Source organism: Melospiza georgiana, chromosome 1 (genome assembly GCF_028018845.1).
Source record: "Melospiza georgiana isolate bMelGeo1 chromosome 1, bMelGeo1.pri, whole genome shotgun sequence".
In the NCBI taxonomy this organism is placed as follows: domain Eukaryota; kingdom Metazoa; phylum Chordata; class Aves; order Passeriformes; family Passerellidae; genus Melospiza; species Melospiza georgiana.
Window position 1 is genome coordinate 31106847 of NC_080430.1, and position 15115 is coordinate 31121961.

The 15115-nt window shown below is 36.9% G+C and overlaps 1 protein-coding gene across 12 annotated transcripts in view; it reads left to right on the top strand.

Annotated features, from left to right (window-relative positions):
* The window catches only part of HDAC9 (histone deacetylase 9), a 454940-nt gene that overhangs the window by 421251 nt on the left and 18574 nt on the right, over positions 1-15115 (top strand). For all 12 annotated transcript variants that reach the window (XM_058035907.1, XM_058036403.1, XM_058035984.1 and 9 more), the window contains 2 exons: positions 3771-3904; positions 12848-12932. In XM_058035907.1, the coding sequence (XP_057891890.1) occupies positions 3771-3904; positions 12848-12932 (219 nt within the window). The remainder of the gene's footprint in view (positions 1-3770; positions 3905-12847; positions 12933-15115) is intronic.

Sequence of the window (15115 nt, forward strand, 5' to 3'; positions counted from 1 at the left end):
CTGGATAAGAGGTGTTCTACCTGCCTTCTGCTTGCCACTGTCCATTTTAGGTTATCAGAGTAAGGATACCTCAAAAACAACAAAAGAAAACTGAAATAACTCTGGATTCACTCTTTATAGGGTTTTTATATATATGTTTGGTTTTCAGTAAGTCCAGGTAGAGTACGGTTGCTCCATTGACTTTGGTCGAATGAGGTTTCAGAATAAGGTTTTCCTTGCTGCTTAGCAAAACTAAAAAGAGTGTGGGGGGAGCTTGTCTGTTACAAACAGAAAAAAACCCCAGGATCCTTACTGGGGCATCAGTCCACTAAGAGATTAATCACTTCCTTAGATGGTAATTCAAGTGATCAGCACACTCCGTCCTTCAATAACCGCCTAACAGCTTGCTCATTAGTCTAATAGGATAATAATTTTCTCTCTTTCCACCTTCCTACACTAGAATAATTTCTTACAAAAGTCTGAATATTGTATCTCCTCCAATGATAGTACTGCAGGACAGGAAAAGTTATAATTAAAAATTGCACATTATGTTTTTGGTTTGAAGTTTTGTATTTTTACTTCAAAGATTGGCAAATAACAGCTCATATACAGATTATCTGTCCAATGCATAACATGGTTTATAATGGTTATGGTCTTAATCTAGTCTCCTCTGCTTGCATGTACATTTTAAACCTTAGGGTTTTTTGTGAAGAAAATATAAAACACCTGGTGAGTAGGAATTTCAGAATTACTTAATAGTGTTTTATTTCTTGTGGAAATCAAAGGTTAATCATAATATTTAATAGGATGATAGCAAATGAATATTAAATGCATTTGCAAGTTCTACCCAGGATACACAAATGTTGGATCTGTTGATGAAGCAAGTTGTTTCATCTGTTGATGAAACTTTTAATGTTTAAATTACAGAAATTATGAACATAATAATTGGCACAAAACCATTCTCACAATTTCCGGGCACACTGCATGAGCCTAATTTTAAAAAATGCTGCACTTCTCTGAAATGCAAAATCACTGAGCATATTTACAAGAAGATTTCAGTAGGTACAGTACAAGGGCCAAGAACTGCTGCTGATTTCTAAATATTCATGTGAGTTGGAAGGCCCAGGATTCAAAAGTCTGACTCCTTTCTCACCTAAAGTTGGCCAGTGCTTGATCTCCTTATATCAGGGGAGATGACGGATTCTTTTAATGGTGCTTGTTACTATTTTCTTCTTGTTTTCATTAATTATTTGGCATGAACTACAGCCCATCTTAAAACTATTACTTCACTGGGATTCCTTTCTTTCCATTTTCTTACTTCTTCACTCCAGGGGATTTCCTTGAGGAAGCTAACATCTTTCCTAGGTTGCTGCAGTGACACGGGATCCAAGTTTCTTTGTTAAGAATTTCCATAACTCATTCAGTCACTGGCGATGTTGGTATTGTTGACTAAAGTTATTTCTTCACTTTCTAGAAAGCCACCTTTACTTTCTCATGGCAGTTATACTGAAGAAAAGCCCCATCATGTTAATTTGGGTTGAAACAGTTTATCCTGTTACCATGATCTCTGTTTGGAAAGATGCTTTCTGTGTAGCTCATTGTATTGTGATTCAGGTCGGGGTGATTATTATAGCACTGACACTAGGAAAGTCATCAGGAAACCAGGCAAACTAATATTGTAACAATGGTGGTGGGTTATATTATGTATGGTTGTCTAAATGAAGAAAAGGCATAGCAAGAGCCTTTACATTTATTGCCCTACAAACCTCAGAAGATTACGATGTGGAGATCGCAATATTTGCACTAATACAAAATTCTCCAGTGTGCAGGGGAAACATGGTAGAGCTTTCCCTTCACAGAATCTGTGTAACACAAAGTATAACATCATCTTAAAAGTGCTGTTGGATTCTTCACACACTCCAAGGGTGAATTATACATGTGGGGAGCCTGTGTCTGTTCATTCTTCTTCATTTCCTGTAAATATTCTATCTTTGAGTCACTTTACACTGTTGGCACTCTCTTCTTATGGGTCTAAAGATCTGCATATGTAACATGCAGACAGAAATAATTTCTGTAGGTAAAAGACAGCAGAAATTGGCTAAAGATCAAAGGTTACCCTCATTCCACTCCTTCCTTCACTTTTATCATCCTTGTCTAAAATTGTTGGGGTTTTTTTGTGGGGAGGGACGTTGTTGAGGATTTTTTTGGTTTTGGTTTATTTTTTTTTTTTCCAGAAGGGAAGGCTGAGTTTAAATGGGAGTTTAAGGTTTTATTTTTTATTCAGCCCTTTATGTGATTGGAACCATGGTGTAGTTACTTTGCTAGTATTAAAACTGCGGTACTTTTTGGGTACAGAGAAGATTGGGCAGTGGCTCAAGGAAACAGTATTTCACCTCAAGTGTTTCTATGATCATCTGTCTATATGTTAAGTGGCAAGTAGAGGAATTTTTTTTTGTTTTGGCGGTTTTATGTCTGTACAGCTAATCCAGATTTGATATAGTATAAGTTCCTTTCCTAAAAAGAGTCAGACATGTGCTTAACAAAGATGTCCATTTTACATCCCAAGATGAAAACAGAACAAAACATGAGTTTGGAAAATTTTTCAGGAAAATATTCTTGTAATATTCACAGTTTTAATTTTTAGGAGTCTTCTTCACTGGAACACAGTAAAAAGATGCTGATTTTCCTGTCTTTATAGAACTCCAGAGTTTAGCAGGTACCTTCTAATGCTTTATTTCAGGAAATTAAATGCACTGGAATGAGTAGTGATGACCATCAATAGAACAACTAGTACAAATCAAGTGGAAAAATTAAGAATAAGATGTGATGTTTATTTAACATCAATAGTTTCAAATCTTTATTTATCATTTCTTACTTGAAAGAGAATAAACAAAAACAATAGCTGTCCTAGGAAACGACCACAAATTTTTTTCCAAAAATCTTCACTCCAAATTGACGTTTCATGAAAGTCTTCTTGTCATTAAAAATGTAATAAATTAACTTTACTTGAATCACAGATGAAAACTTTGTGGTAATGTCTGTGTAGTTACAGATCACCACAGAAAATGGAGTACCATCATTTTTGGCTATGGTGCAGGGTTTCTTAGAGTACTCTTGGTCAGGAGTGAGTGATGCTGGTAGAGATAGCTTCGAAGTTCTAGACAATTTTGACTTATTCCAAACCCCTGAATTAAAGTTGTTAGTGCTGCTTCTAAAAACACTTCAAGATGGAGCTAAGAGGTAACATATGTTTCCACTATCTCTCAGTCCATGATTTTATATAATTCTCAAACCTCAAATACAAAGGAAGAAGTAATTTTTAAATAAAAAACCCTTCATCATCCCATTTGGAAAACACAGTTATTTTTTAATTATAGCACCATAGTTTAACTACAAATATTATTTGTCATATCAATGCCATAAGTGACCAAGTCAAACCTCTGTAAATAACATGGCTGTATATCACACTGATATGCAAATAGGAAGAGAATCCAAGGTGATAATGGTTAACAAAGGTAAGAAGAGAGACATCATTGTGTTTCAACTAATCTCCAGCAATGAGGGACCAGCATGAGGGATATTATCTCACACATGCCTCATAAAAAATTCCGTATACTAACTCCAGATCATCTGGTGAGGGCTATGGTCAGAAACAGGATACTGGACTAAATATATCCTATGCTCCTTGTACAGTATTCCAGAGCTTTCTACATTCTTGTGCAGCAGATGTGAAGCATGCCTGCAATGCCTGTTCTGCTTTAATTGTTTGCACTCCTGTGTCTGAATACCAGGTTTTGGTCACCTAACCAAGCAATTGCTGAAGCTGGCAGACGGCCGCGTGGTGCTGGCACTGGAGGGAGGACATGACCTCACTGCCATCTGTGATGCCTCTGAAGCCTGTATAAATGCCCTCCTAGGAAATGAGGTAAAGCATAAATCATAGCAGGTGGAGAGAATGAGCAAAGTTTGCTTAAGCTGCTATCTTTGATATTCTTTTAGTAACAATAGTGTCAGTCCTTTTTTTTTGTTTGATATAAAAACCATGGAATTTGAATATGCCTTAGAAATGAACAGACCTGGATGCATAAATACCTCTAAGTTAGATGATTATACAAATTCTTTAGTTTATGCCTAAATTATTCCCAATTCTGAGTAATATTTAAAACCTCCAAATTGTTTTTGGTGATGTGCTGAATACCAGACTTGACATCATCACTTGGTAGCGATTGGTGCACATATCATCTACTAGGAATGGACCTTTTAGGCATCTATCAGGGGAAAAAAATGTCTTTTTCAAGGTAACTGATAATCTCAGGAACTGGATATTGCAAACGTACATATTTTGCAGTATTTTGACACTTCACTTCTGAAACATTAATAAAAATGTGTACAAGATTAAAATAAAATTATAAATGAGGATTCAGGTTGATCTGTATGCAGTTGAAATGGAGTTTCCAAGAGTTATCAAACACTGTATATGTTAAGAACTTTTGAGAGGAGACTATAGGACTAAGTAAATATGAGTATGTGCTATTTATGTATAGAAATGCAAGATAAGGATTCTTACTACTGAAAATATTTCTTCTGTCCATCAAAAATATCTTTTGTCCTATAAATACAGTGAGAAGGAAAAAAAAATTGCTGAAGGTATAGCCAAAATAATTTATGAAAGGACAAAAGCCTTAACCATAAATTGCGAATTTTGCAAGATCTTGTTATAAAGTGGAGTGTGCCACTTTGTTTCCCCCTCAGGGGAAGTCTTAATAGCTATATAATCTCTCCAATCAAATGTATTAGTGCCAAATTGCAGGCTAGTCTGCCAGTTCCCTTCAACTTCAAGGCTTCCTACCTATGTGAATAAGGTGAAGTAACGTGTCTTCTGATGGATGTTGGGTAGAAAAATTTTTTAAGTGTTCTTTTAAACCTTTGCTTTTCATCTTTATGACACATCAACAATGCTTATTATTTTTTACATTATACATACAATGAATTAAGTGCTAGTTTTTTTTCGAAAATATTCTCAGAAATGTTAAACAGACACTGTTAAAAAAAAAAAAAAAAAAGATAAAGGTTGACAAAACCCATAAGGAAAGTTTTCCAGTATGGTGGTGCATGCTACTAAAAAAGCTGCTCAGCTCAGTGTTAGTTCTTTTATTTAGGTACTGAAATATGAATTACATAATCCAGCTTGAGGCATTTGAAAATCTTATTAATGCAGCACTGCCTTCCTGATCAGCTGCCATTCCAGGGAACTTGAATTGATATTTCTGTTGTCATCTTCCCTGTGATAGTAACTGACAACACCAATGGCTTTTACTAGCATTTCTAAACCCATTCCCTGAAGTTTTCACCCTTGTGGGACTAATGTGAATGGTTCTATGCTGATGGTGTGATGTATCCTCCTCTGTGTAGGTGCCTGGGTCCCTCTATCCAGTTATGACCATTTGGTGGTGCTGCCCATTTATGGAAACTGCCTTATTTTGTTTTACCGCTGTATCAAACCCAACTACTATTTCTGCTATCACTGAATGAGGATGAATACAAAAACCCACATGCAGTCATTTTTAATTCACTTGTAAAAGAAGATAATTCTTAATAACTTGAAACATCTCAGGCAGTAAGCATTTTTCTCATGTCCTTTTGCTAACAACATTGTCTTCTGTGACATGCATCAAGTGGTTGGTGCAGCAGAATTTCAAAGACAAAATATGCTATGGCTGTGAAGAGAAGTACTCCAGAGAGGATGTTGCTAGCAAGAGTACCACAAGAACCCAACATCAGCTAAAAAGAATAAGTAAAGGTATTGCCAAGGAACAGACACTAATGAGAAAGTCTGATGCCTAGTTGGCAGTTAGAAATAGATTTATGAAAATATGCACCACATGGCCCACAGCATATATATACTGCTTGATTTCAGCATGCTGTTCATGAACTTGCACTGCAAACTTCAACTGCGTTCTGCCAAGGATGGAATTTTTTTTTTCTTTAAACAACCAATTACTATAATTTGAGGATGCATTCCTCTCTGAATGCAATTCTTTACAGGTGATTAATAGGATAATTATAACTTATTATCTGCCTTTGACTTTTACAAATAATGATCTATGCTGCACCCCTAGTTTAAAAACTTTGGCAAGATTAACTTCAGTTCTAAACACTACACATGTATTTGAACTCAAATTAGAAAAGTTGGGAAAGGCCTTTGTGAGGTACCCTGCAGTTTGTCAGATGTATTTATTCATGTGCTGAGGATTAGAATTCATAAACATTTTACAGAGCTTTTTGAAAACTTTTTCTTTTCTTTTGTTGTTTTTGGCCAGGACTTTTCAATACAGAAATACACTGCTTCATGTGTCCTATTACCAACAGAACAACACTTAAAACAAAATTCTAAAACTAGCCACAACTTTCAACTTTCAGCAAATGCTGTTCTGATATGTTACCTAAGAGGTAACATTAAATTTACAAGTGTAAAATGCCTTCTTTTGTTAGTTTCTCTCAGAAAACCAAGAAGGAAAACAGGTTGACATCCAAAATAGATATATTTTTATTTATACATGTTTTATAGTGTAGTGGTTTGTTAAGTAAGATAACTTCTCACTCTTCTCTTAGAAAAAAGTGAGTGAAAACACTAGGAATGTAGTACTCTATCAAATTACTCTTAATCTTCTTTAAATAATTTGAGCATGGAAGGACTGGTATAAGTAATAGAGAATTTTGAGGAGATCCACACCCTTTCTGACAGCAACTGGAAAGGCAAGACCCCTATGGTATCTGAAATGGCTCAGTTTGGTTCAGTTTGTGAATACCTTCTTAAATAATAAACAAACTAAAAAGGAAATTAAATAATTAAGGATAAACTTCATAAAGATAAATTTTTAATTAGAAAGTTTATATGTAAAAGCACTTTTAAAACATTTTGATATCTTAGGTTTTCCTCTCCGTGCTTCTGTTTACAAGCAGAAAGTTTCCATGTCACTCTGAGAAAAATCCATTTGACCATTTGCAGACCTAATTAGAATCACTGTAGGTTATCTCCTTGGAAGGAAATCTTCCTAAGAGGTGAGAAGAGATTAAGCAGCTGGGTTCCCTTGAAATCCAAAATGTAAACATGGAAAACCTTCTGGAAGGTGAAAAGGCAAGATGACCATCAGTTGCCTTAAAATATCCCTGAATTTTCTCAACATGATTTAAGAACCGGTCCATTAAAAGAGCATCTGTAAAAACAAAGGAAAAGATGGATTCAGATAATTCCAAAAGAATCATTGCTTTTAAGCCTTTCTGAGATTATGATATGCATGCTGAAAATTAAATTCTTTCACTTCTTGTGACACTCTTTAAAACATTCTACAGTATTTCACACATTGGTTGTATAGATTTAAACATCATTTTTAAAGTGTATATAGGTATACATATTACTTCAATTAAGAAAGCTGCTGAATATTAAGATTTGTACTTTATTCCAATAAGTCTGTGGAAAATTTGGTTGAATATTGAGATTTTCCCCAAAAACCTTCATTGTGGAGTATGGAAATTCCACCCTATTTTGCCCATTCTAGCTTTGGTGTTATAAAGAGCTCTGCTATGACCTTTAGACCCTGGTGGTGATGAGTAATGCTTCTCTAGACATGTAAGAGTAAGTGTTCTGCTTTCTTTCCTCCACATTAGTTTTGAGGCACTACTTGGATTTAAGAAATCCTCGGGCATGGGGTTTCCTTGAGTCCAGTGTGCTAAATCCTACATTTTATTTCCAACATAACTGCATTCATATAGGGGTTATTCTGCAGCCAGAAAGAGTAGGAAAGTATTATTTCAAGCACAAAACTCGGAATCAAAACCTAAGGATTTAGCTCTTCGTTCATCCCATCCCTTTTAAAGCAGCCAGGTGCGATATCTCCATGGGACACAGAAGTCAGTCTAACATCATGGTCCCTCTGATCCGCCTGCAGGTTTGGGCAGTGTCTCAGCTCCTGTGGCACAGCAGTTTTCTGTGGTGTGTAACAAGTGATAATTAGTCACAGATGGGGTCATGCTCTTCTTTGCACAGAGGAAGCAGAGAAGTGCAGTCCGCAGCGCCTCTGCCCAGCAGGACCCTGCAGCAAAGGCGCAGAGAGGATGCGCGTCTGTTCTCATGGACTCTGGCGGCCAAGGCTGAATTTGGCCCCAAGTGTGAAAACATTTTTAAGTGACTAAATTTAACATCTTCTAGTAAATATTCTTCTGGCTTGGATTTCAGTCTGAAGCAGAATTTGACAAAACATTGTGATTGGTTGGCTCCCAAGCATGCTTGAAAACTTACACGGGACAATTTTCTTGCAGAGTGTGAAGTATGTGCTTCTTTCTTGCAATCTGTTGAGCTGGCGTTTGGGAGGGGACGGTAATTTAAGTGGAAAGCTTGTACTCTGCAGCTTTCCTGCTGATGATGAAAAGTTGGCATTTTCTCTTTTGTGGAATTCAGTGTCAGTCTGGGGCTGCCTGCCAGCTAGTCAGTGAGCTCTGCCAAGAGGGCATTAAAAGGGGTTATTTACCAGGACAGGTAAGCATTTCTCTCTCCAAAATGAAAATATTCATAGAAGTGGATATGGCCTCGGATCAATTTTAAATTGCATGGTAAACTTGCTCACAATCTCACATCCTCATTGTTAATCTGACTCTAATGCTAGAAAAAAATTAACGCAGGGTCTAAAACACCTGTCAACTGCTGCTTGCATAAACCAAGAGTCTAGAAATAGAGATCTGGATGGGATAGGAAACTGGAGCAATGCTTGTGCCAGAGGTCAGCATGGTGACATCAAAGTTCTCAAGGTGAGCAGTGCTAGTCAGGAAGTGGTTTGGCCAAGGAAACAGAGAATATTCTGATTCCAAAGTTACATAATTCCAAGGTATTGCTTGGTTTTCAGGGACTGACAGGTGCTAATCACCCCAATGACCCTTTGTGTCTTTGAGCTTATTCCCTGATGAAATCTGATTTGTTTATTTTACTGCATTGTAAACCTGGATCACAAAAATACATGCCTGAAGTTCTTACATGTAAACAGAGAGTGCAGAAGCTCTAAAAAAAATGCTAATATAAGAACACATATAGAAGAGGACCTGTGAGATCTTTGACCTTGCTGTTCTGTAATCATAGGCAGCATTAAGAGCCACAAAGTTCAGTCCTTATGTTGACAGGTTTTTTACATGGTAGAACCAAGAAAGGAGGTTTGTGATTCTTCCCCCTGCAGCCCTGGCATCCCTGAGGAGCCAGTCTGCCTCCTCCCCTTCCTCTGCTTCTGGCAGGCTCTTCATGCTCCGTGCCTTCTGCTTACACTTGCCTCCCTTGTCAGTAATCTCTAACTGTGCTCTGCAACATTCTTCAGTGAAGATAATCTTGGTACTTTAAAGCATGACAGTGCTAAAGACAACATGGATATTTCTAGAATTTTCAGCTCAATACAGACTGCTGTAGTTTCAGATTCTCACCACATTCCCAAGGATCAATTAAGATCCCTTTCTGGGCATATGAAATTTCCATCATTAATTCCTTCTTCAAACATTTGTTGATATGCCTCTGGCAAATTTTGGCATACCAAGTGATTTTTTGCCCATTTACATTGTTTTTCCTATTTTGAAAATGATTTTGTGGACTCAGTTTCTACATTAATCTTCTGCTTTGGACACAAAAGCCTGATTCAGCCATGTAAAAGCTTTGAAAATGTGACCCTTTGTGTCTGGTCCAAACTGTCTCTCCAGTGGTTTGGTTATTTCTGCAGACTTGAGCTGTTCTTCTCTGAAAGATTTCTTTCCTGATGGTGTTTTTCCAGTGCTCTTTTCAGCTTCTTTTCTGTTAGCCTCCAGATTTAATAGCCTTCATGATCTGAATGCCAGTAAGTGTAGGAGGGAAGGTGATGATGCCATATATGCCAGGTGTAGAGTAATTTCTTTTGTTCAGTATTGGGTCTAACTTGATATTTTCCAGAGACACCTCTATGTAAACAGTTGTATGCAACCAGTGGATAGCTGCCAAAAGAATCCTCCTTTTGAATGCAGGCAGTCTCATCTCAAAGGGTATAGAAATAGCTGCCATAACCCACTGGCTTTATTTCTGCAGTGATTTTGTAATGGAACTTCATTTTGGGCTATGCAGGATAAATGATGTAATGAATTCACTCATGGAGCCTGATAAAATTTCTCTGATATGAAAGAAAGTCCAAGGTCTGTTGGGCTGTACTTAAGCATGAGGAGACAGAAAGGCTTAGGAGCCTGCCTCAGCCAAGCTTGGAATACGAAATGAAAGTTTTGTGGAAAAAAGAGTTAAGGAAATGATCAAACATGCCCGTTATATTCACGTCACCTACAAAACTGTTAGTAGTGCTAACAGATGGAGTAATGATTGGGATAGATGTTAGATGTTTCACCCTTTTTCATTTTTTAAGGATTCATCAGCTTATTCTTATTTTTAAAAACACATGTGCCATTTCTAAATATTCACCTATGAATAGGGGATATGTCTAGATATTCAAATGCAGCCTAGTTATTTTAAGAAAATTTCTATACTGATTAATAAAGAGGTGGTTTTGATTTATAAGAAAATCAAACCTTCTGGATTTTGGCTCTTGCAAGAATCCAGCTTTAAGGAGGGCAACAAAATACCCATCTTTTAATAGAAAATCTCCTCTAACTGTCTCTACATCATTTGTTCCCATCTTAATAATTAGTACAAAGTGTTTGCATGTGATTAGTACAAAAGGTCTACCTAAAGAATCTTATACTCAAAGGGAAAACCAAGACACAGTTCTCACATATTGCAGTCTGGCAATTCCATACCTTTTACTATTATTCCTACTGCTGTGGCCTGGAGCTATTTTGTTCTGTTTCAGGGAATTGAGTTGGTCATCAAAGCCTTAGGAATTCGGAAATGGATGAAACAGAACCTTAAACTATTTTTTGCTGCCCCTTATGTGTTCCTGCGCCCAGTATGACCAAAGAGAACTTCGGGGTTTTGTATTCTTCCCGGCCAAATGATAGATTATTTAAAACAGAAAATGACTAGTGATAAAGCAAATGCTATTTATCTGCATAAGTCAAGGTATGGATTATTAAGGTTATTATATGGATTATTTACAGGTTCTAAAAGCTTGATCTGTTGGTTGGCATTTTCATAAATACAGTTTCCCCCCAGGCACCAGTTACCAAATAGAGCCACCTATGAAGATAATAAAGTCGATGTGGTTCAAGGATTGCTAAAGTATCTGAAATATTATTTGTATTGTAATTGCTGTCTTTGTGCTAATCCACAATACATACTAGACAGGAACAATCTTTCTTTGCACTTTGTTAACCAAGTAGCACTGGGACCCAGTCAGGTTCAACCAGCACTTCTCTGCATGCTTGATCACTGAGCAGAATGGACTGATTTATGCTATGTGAGAACAAAATATAGTGCTATTGTTTCTAGCCAGAAGAAAATCTTCCAGCTGCAATCCCATATGGGCTTCTAAGGAAATAATGACATGAACAGCCCTATTCATTATAGTTACCAAGACTCCAAAGGACTGGTGATATCTGCAATGTCTTTATTGCTGACAGGCATTCACTGCTGATTGTAGTGGCAGGATCCCAGAAGTTTTGGGATTTGTAGCTGAGCTTGCTTAAAATAGCACCACTGAGGGAGTATCCACACTGCAGTTACTTCCCACTGTGTGTGCTTGGATCAAAGTTGATTTTATCTAGCTGGTGAGTAGCCATGCAGCGGTAGCAACCTGGAGGACAGTATATGATGGCTACTGAACTATTAACTTTGCAAAGGAAGCTCCTTGGGTGGGCTTCACTTGACCTAGCTCAAAATAGACCCAGGCACACTTGAGAAAGGAGTTTTGTCTGCAGTACAGATGTCTCCTGTCAACGATGGCTGAACTTCCTTAGCTTTGGAGAGAAGAGATTGGTATTGATATTGCTCTTTGTTGTCCACCTTGGCACAGTTGCTACTCCTCAGGATGCAAGCCTGCACACGGAGCCATGGCAGTTTACGTGGGGAAGCAGAAGAGTTTCAGGACTCTTAGCACAGTTCAAGGAGAATACAGTTATTACAGTGCAAGGAGAAGTATTTAGCCCAAACAATTTTTAAATTTTTTCCTAGGAGAAAATGTGTGGAGGATGGACAAAAAAGCAGATGTAGGTGACATTCAAAATACAGTTTATTTTTTATATTTATCCAGTGCAGGGCAAAAATAACTATGCAGTAAACTGAACACTTCTTTCAGCTAGTGCCGTCCTACTCAAAGAATATACAATTAAAACTAGGAAATTAAAATGCAGCTAATTCTGTAAAAAACTTACTTAGGGAAATTTACTTCTAAACTGCATGACCATTTTTTTTATTTACTACTTTATTTGAAATTAATGTTAAGCTAGTAAAAGCAGCTGTGTTTTATGGTTTTCCCCTATAAACCTTAAAATGTGAAAGATGGTTAGATGAAATAACACCAGAAAAATAAGATAATAGAGTGCACACTTTGGTTCCAGGGTAGCTTCAGCAAGATTTTGTTTGGAGTGCCCAGCTGCGTATACAGACACAGTGGAATTTGGTTTGTGAGGAATCTACAAAAATTACACAAATAACTAGCATTTTTTAATGAATAATACACAGACATGCACCTGCTTCAGAGACTCCATAGATTAGTCTTGCAGCCAATAGAAAAGCCCCTTGGAATTCAATTACATGGCTGGAAAACAGAAAACAAAATCATGACTATACATTTAGAACTGATACCAGCAACATATTAACCAGTTCTTGGGCTGAGCTTTTCCTGAGGATTAGATCATTTCAGTTTGTTTTATGTCCCTGTGGCTTATTGAATATTTATATTATTCTATTCTGTTCTTTCAGCTGGAGCCTCTCCCGGAAGATATTGTGCACCAAATCCCCAATATGAATGCAATAGCTTCTTTAAAAAAGACCACTGAAATACAAAGTATGTTTCTCAGTTTGAATTGGTGGGTTAGTGGGCTTGGGGTTATTTTTTATTAATAATTAATGTCATAGACATTATTGTTTCAGAGAAAAGAGTGGGAAAATGTTTTATGTATAAATTGACATGCTGTGTCTAATATTTATGTACTATATATATATGCTTTTATTTTTATTTCTTCAGCATCTCTTTGTTTCTGCCACATATTTAAAAAGTAACCCATTAAAATAATTTGAACATTTCTGATTCCTGAAAATTCCCAAATCTTTTCATTCCAAAGCAGTTTGGATGAAATAGATGTTTGTGAATGAGGGACAGGAACAGACAGGTAAATTAGAGCTCTAATGAATAGTTTGTCAGATTCTGTTTTTGCAGCCCTTTACAAGGTACTCACTTAGAGATTCACATGAGCTTAAGATAAAGCTAAAAAGCTCCAATTGGGCACTGATCTATGGAACAGTGCTAAAAAATACATTATTTTATTGTTTCTGAAACAGAGAAACATTATTGTTTCACTTGTGGGCTTTGACCCCAACCTTTAACTACCCAGATGCTTTAGAGCATTTGTTCACTGAAGAACTTTCTGCCATTGATTGCTTCAGTCCAACTGAGCATATATCCCTAGATTCTCTAATCTTCTTGTCTCTGCCATTTTACTGAGCCAGTGGGAGCTTCCTGACTTCTACTGTTTGCTGGCTCCTTTAGAATAACAAATGAATAACAAATGTTTTCCTTCATTTGAGATGAACCGCAAGTAGCTGGGATTCATCTATGTAAAATAAATGCAATTTTTAAAAGGGGCACCATGTCCAATTTACTGCTCATGCAGTACTTCTCCATGTGATTTTAGTTGCAAGGTGACAAAGAAAAAGCATTGTAGGTATATAAGTCATGCACATCCAGTAGACACCTAAATATGGAAAAGCTCTAATTAAATCAGCTGTATGTAATGTGTTCCAATAAGTCCTTGTGCTGAGGGGTATGTCTCTGGGTAGCTCATGAGTTAAAATTCCCTGTTAATAATCTGTTAATGATCTGGAAGGAGTCAGCAGGTTAAGGAGATTTGTGTACTGTGCAAGATAGAACAGATTTGCAAATGATAATAAGGGCAAAATGCCACACGCAGACCACAGACACAAGGAAAAGAGATGCAATTCTGTTTGAAATAAAATGTGAATGTAATGGAAAATGGATCCGAAACAAAAAAAAAGGGTGAATTGAGAAACAGACAAACAGAAGAGTAGGAACACACACAATTGATGGCTGTTGAGAGAGAAGTGGATTTAGGAAGAAAGATACAGTGTAAATCTGAGAACATAGTCCAGAGCTCTGCAGAATGACTCAATTTTAACACAATTAGGTTTCAGCTGAACTGGTGCAGTCATGCAGTCCAGTGGGCTGTTCTGAAACTTTGGTCAGGCTGCTCAGGGTTTAGACTCATTTAAATACAACATTCTGCCTTTTCTTGCAACTACCTAAAAAGTTACATTTACCTCATTTTGTCTGGAGAGAGTCCAAGTATTTGGAAGGAATATGCTTTGATGACAGAAAGGAGTCTTGAGGAAGTTCAGTGCAGCTTTGTGATGTATATTTAGATCGAAGAGAAGCAAGTACCTGTCCAACATTTTAGAGACTTAGGCAGGCTGGAGAGCATTAGTCTGTTGAGCAGCACCTCACGAGGTACTGAGCAAGCTTGGTTTGTTTGGATCATGGCATTGCCTTTGGATATTTGGTTTGGATTTCTATGGTCCAACTTTCACAATTAATATTATCAACATTTTATACCAAATAAGCCCCTCCTGTGTGCTTTTTTTGCAAAACCTTGAAGCTACAATACTTAGAAACTGAGACAACTTTTTTTCTAACTAGAATAGAATTTCGAGAAACGTTTTGTATTGACAAACTCCTCCGAAAATGTAACAAGTTTGGAATTAGTCATTTCCACACACATGTAACAGGCTATTGCTAAACAATCCTGTTTTAGCAGAATTCCAACCCCAAACATTGTTTTTCAAGTAAGCCACAGTACATCATATTCAAATCTTTGAAAGGCAATTGCAAATGCCTATAGGAGTGACAGAAACATTGCCTCTTATTATTTCCAATTTATTGAGTCAGTCAAACAAATCTTTGAGGGAGGCTTAAGCACATTTTCATGCTGAAAGCCAAAGCATACCTAAAAGACT